Below are 4,549 nucleotides of genomic sequence, written 5' to 3'. Positions count from 1 at the left end.
ACATTGCATATTTGACTGTATAAATTAAAGATTAATCCTTATTAAAGTTACAAAAGTTATTCAGTCAAGAGCAGTGAGAGATTTCCGTGTTGTTGCTGTTTGATTAACATTAAGAAAGTGCTGTCACTTTAAGAGAACGCACTGATCCAGTGCACTGATACAGTACGTTCAGCCGACTATGTCTGCTAGGATACTCACCAAGACGGGCATTTTTACATAATTTTTGTGTGAATTTGTCCATTCAAGCACAATACTTCACAGAGAGCTTAATATGTACACGCGTTCTGAGACGCGGCTTCACGCGCTTCGGATGAGCGACCACACAGATCTTCTCACTGCGTGCACAATCCCCAGTTCAGCCCAGGAAGGGCTCCTGATCCCCAGTTTAGCACTCCTGATCCCCAGTTCCGCCCAGGAAGGGCTCCAGCCCCCGAATCCAGCTCAGAGCGCCCTCCAGTGCCCGCTCCTAGAAAGCGCCCTCCTGTGCCTGCTCCTAGAAAGCGCCCTCCAGTGGCCGGTCCTCGAAAATACCCGCCCTCCTACCCGCTCCAGCCGCCTCCACCGCTGTCGTCTGGCAGCCCCTCTGCTCACCTCAATTATCTGTTTTAGGGTTTCATGACACTCAGTTCACACAAAAAATAAAATTCTGTCATCATTTAATCACACTTAATTCATTCTCAACCTGTATACTGTCACACCCCTGTGGACTGTTGATTGTGGTCTCTCCCTCTGTGTCCTTATTTGGTTGTTCCTGTTCTAGTTATTAGTTAATAACCTCATTGTGCTCACCTGTCCACCCCTCGTTATCTGCCCTATATCTGTTCCTGTCTCTTGTATTCGAGTTTGTCGGTTATTGTGAATGTTACCCCGAGTGTGTGTGTCTCACCTACCTGAATCTGCCTTGTTGTGTCTACATTAAAAGTCATTATTGGAATCCTTGTCGTCCTCGTCGTCCTGCCTGCCTCCACACACCGTGGCGTGACAATATGGTTAACCAGCACAGGCTAACCAGACTAATGATCACTGACCTTTCTGCTCCAAAACTATGACTCAGACCAGTTCTCAGAGCACAGCGATCAGCCTGAGGAAAGGTGTTGCACATCTGTTCTCTGATGTTTCTATTTTTACTGTCAGTCTGAGAAAAATTTCCCAGAGGGCAAGAAAACCCATACTGATCAAATCTCATATGGAAAATATCACTTATAATATCACCGAATCAAACATGCTTCATATTTGGGATGACTTCTACGCAAGGGATTCACAAACCTTTTTTCCAGCCCCTTAGACATAAAATATTTACTTTAATTTCCTCTTGAAATTTTAAGTTACTATTTCAATGATTTCACAACACATTCACAGATGTCAGTTAATGATCATGACTTGCAAGTAAATAGATAACATTTTTATCCTTTTTTATTATTATTCTTTTATTTTGACTTTGAAAATGGACTTTGTACATATATTACTGGTGTTTTAGGAACCCCATCAGATTGAATGATGATTGTAATTATAATAATAATATAATAAAACAACAACAATAATAATAATAATAATAATAATTATTATTATTATTATTGTATTATTATTGTTGTTGTTGTAACTATAAATTAAAGACAGAAAACATATTACTGTAAATTACAATTTTTACTGTAAAATAAAAATGAATAATATATTAGTAAATATATATATATATATATATATATATATATATAAAATTATAATAATCATAATAGTTTTCTTGACACAATACTAATATTGTATTAAATTCTTTCTAAACATTCAAACAGTCAAGCTTTTATTTTGGCAGAATACTAATGAGATGCTGTAACTATTTAGAAGTTTATGCAATGTTGCAAATTATGCGAATGTGTAAATAAAGTAAGCCTTAGCGCAAATGTTAAAGTCGCAGCACATGCAAAACTATAGTTGACCGCATTTTGTTTTTTCTTTTTTCGTAAACCAAGCTGATAAAAGCATCAGATCATCACACAGTGCTGCGCTTCACTCTGAGATGCAGTGCAGCAGACTGTACAGTTATTTGATTAAATCACAGTCTTTGATTTGATAATCACACTGAGCTATATCGCAATTATCGCACAGCCTCATTTATTTTCATTTGACACTTGATATAATTAATAACTAAATTTTCATCAGGAATTTTCATTGCCCTGAGCAATACACAGAATAAACGACAGCTAGTACATGCATAATTTAATGCCATGACTTTATGAATTTAAGACTTATGCTCCGATTTAAGATCTCTTTAGGCCTTAATTTGTGGAAGTATGAATTAAGACTTTCAGACCCATGACTTGATAAGATACAAAGCAGCTACTGAGCTACAATGATAGTTGTTATGTCTGTAAAATGACCCGTGTTTCCTGGTGTTTCAGTGCTGTGGGTTGCCCGTATTCTGACATCAACCTGAATAAGGACTCGGTTCTGCCGGATCGCTTGAGCGGAGAGATGCCGGGAAGCGGAGTGGGCCGGCCGCGCAGAGCAGAACCAGACACAGAGATTTCAGCTGACGCTAATGAGTGAGTGTTCATTTCTCTGATGGGGTCTGCTGAAATATTTAAAATGCTCCTATATGATGGAAAACCCCTTAAATAACAGTTTGATGTACAGTACTGTGTGGCATGCAACTCCCACTCCAGCCCACCCAAACTGCAGAACTGACTGGGAAATATTAATGATTATCACACCATGACTGCGTGATGTTGAGACACATCTTAAGTGACTCATAAGCAATTGTTACAAAAGCTGCAAACATTCATCGATGTTCAAGAAGGTAATGTAATGCATCAAGAGCCGGGGGTGTAAACTTTCATCTTTTATATTTGTGTCAATTCTGCAAGAGGTTTATAAACTGGGAATACTATGCACATTTATGGTACACTATGCAAATTTATGCATCTAACTGCATATGATTGCCCACATTAACACATCTATACCTGTTCAGTCTGAGTTCGTTTACATTGTTTTAAAGGTACAGTAGCAAAAACAGCCGTTTCATTCTAGTCTACAGCAGACGTGAGTGGCATTTTGTGATGCATTAAAACTAAATGACTTACGTTATAATTAATGAAGCTGTCTACACTCTTGAGCTGCACCTTCAGTTGACAATTTAAATAAATGTCTTATTCATTACCTCAAAGTAGGCTCATGATGTTTCTGGCCTACTAATCTGAGTGGTTCTTTATGTTGCTAACCATGTCCAAACCCGAGTCTGAGACTTCAGCTTGAGTGTCACTCAAATCTGAACAGATTTTAAAACACTAGCCATCATAGACTTGCTGACTTTGTAAATGGTTACAGAGAAAAAATTGGGCACCATGCACTAAATGACTGAAGATCACACACTACCTAGTTTCATGTTGCCAGATTTTTGACTGACGGCATACGGTTTGGTCCCTGTAGCCGCTTCAGCTGACCAAGAAGTGCTAGTTAGGTGAGAAGAGGTCGTTTGGATGACATGTAAAGCAACCAATAACAGTTGACAACCGGTGCGCAACCATACTGTACATCATCCATTCAAGGTCGGCTCGAAAGTTAAAGCAAATTATGATGCAACAATCTGCATTACAAACACATACGAAAATAGTTGGTGATGTCTGTAAAGTTTGTTCTCGGAATCTTAATTCATCTAAAACAAATAAGCACTGATTATTTAAATGGTCTGCTCTGTGTCAACATCTATTCCAATCAGTTATTTCTGATACACATCTCTCCACTCTTTAGTGCCCAAAAGCAATTCAGGTGATCCGAACACATTATTAATTCAGCTGGTTGTGATGTCAGCACCTGTACATTCATATTTCTGTTATATTTCCATTTCCCATATCTCATAGGCAAACACACAAAAACACATTCAGCTAAGTGCCTCAAACAAAACTGTTGAATATCTTTAAATGTTTCTAAACCTCCTAACCCACCTCATTTTATTTTAGTTTAGTTTTTTTTTTTAGTTTGTGAAGTTCACCTTCACCTACTTTTAGAAATTATTAAATTTTTGGTGCAAGAAACTTGAATAGCAAATAGTGGACACAAAAGGAAAATTAGACACAAGTGTACAACAAGGCCACTGTTATAATTGTAATCTGGAATTTGAATTGGTATATTTATTTATTTATTTATTTTAAGGTGAGCTCAGTAAAGAGTAACGCTTGCTCTTGTAAGTAAATTAGCATATTTGCACTTGATTTGCTTATCATATCCTGTCAGGCCCTGAACAGCACACCTGTGCTGTTTGAGATAAAACTGAGGACTTTGTCACGTCTGGCCTCTTTCACACCTTCAGTGAAGTGTTCATTTATCACTGTCTCGCCTCTGTTTCTCTAGCAAACCCGTCACCTCTGTCCCATCACATCTGGATAAACCCAGCACAGCAGCCGCTGCCATGGAGATGCCGGTGAAGAAGCCCGTCGGCACGGAGACCAAGCGAAGGTTAGGTTCAGTCACTCTCTTGGTGATTGATTTGGCATAAACAGTTAACTTTTATATTGCTATTCTCATTAATGTAATAAAGTGAATTTTATTAACTCTTTCC

At 38.3% G+C, this 4,549-nt stretch overlaps 1 protein-coding gene across 1 annotated transcript in view; it reads left to right on the top strand.

Moving 5' to 3' along the window:
• l3mbtl3 (L3MBTL histone methyl-lysine binding protein 3) overlaps positions 1 to 4,549 on the top strand; it is a 74,217-nt gene that overhangs the window by 49,370 nt on the left and 20,298 nt on the right. Inside the window, exons 17-18 of the mRNA XM_016439788.1 lie at positions 2,394 to 2,537; positions 4,342 to 4,446. Of these exons, the coding sequence (XP_016295274.1) occupies positions 2,394 to 2,537; positions 4,342 to 4,446 (249 nt within the window). The remainder of the gene's footprint in view (positions 1 to 2,393; positions 2,538 to 4,341; positions 4,447 to 4,549) is intronic.

Source organism: Sinocyclocheilus anshuiensis, unplaced genomic scaffold, assembly GCF_001515605.1.
Source record: "Sinocyclocheilus anshuiensis isolate Anshui unplaced genomic scaffold, SAMN03320099.WGS_v1.1 scaffold1518, whole genome shotgun sequence".
Classification (NCBI taxonomy): Eukaryota; Metazoa; Chordata; class Actinopteri; order Cypriniformes; family Cyprinidae; genus Sinocyclocheilus; species Sinocyclocheilus anshuiensis.
This window is presented reverse-complemented; position numbering and strand designations above follow the sequence as displayed.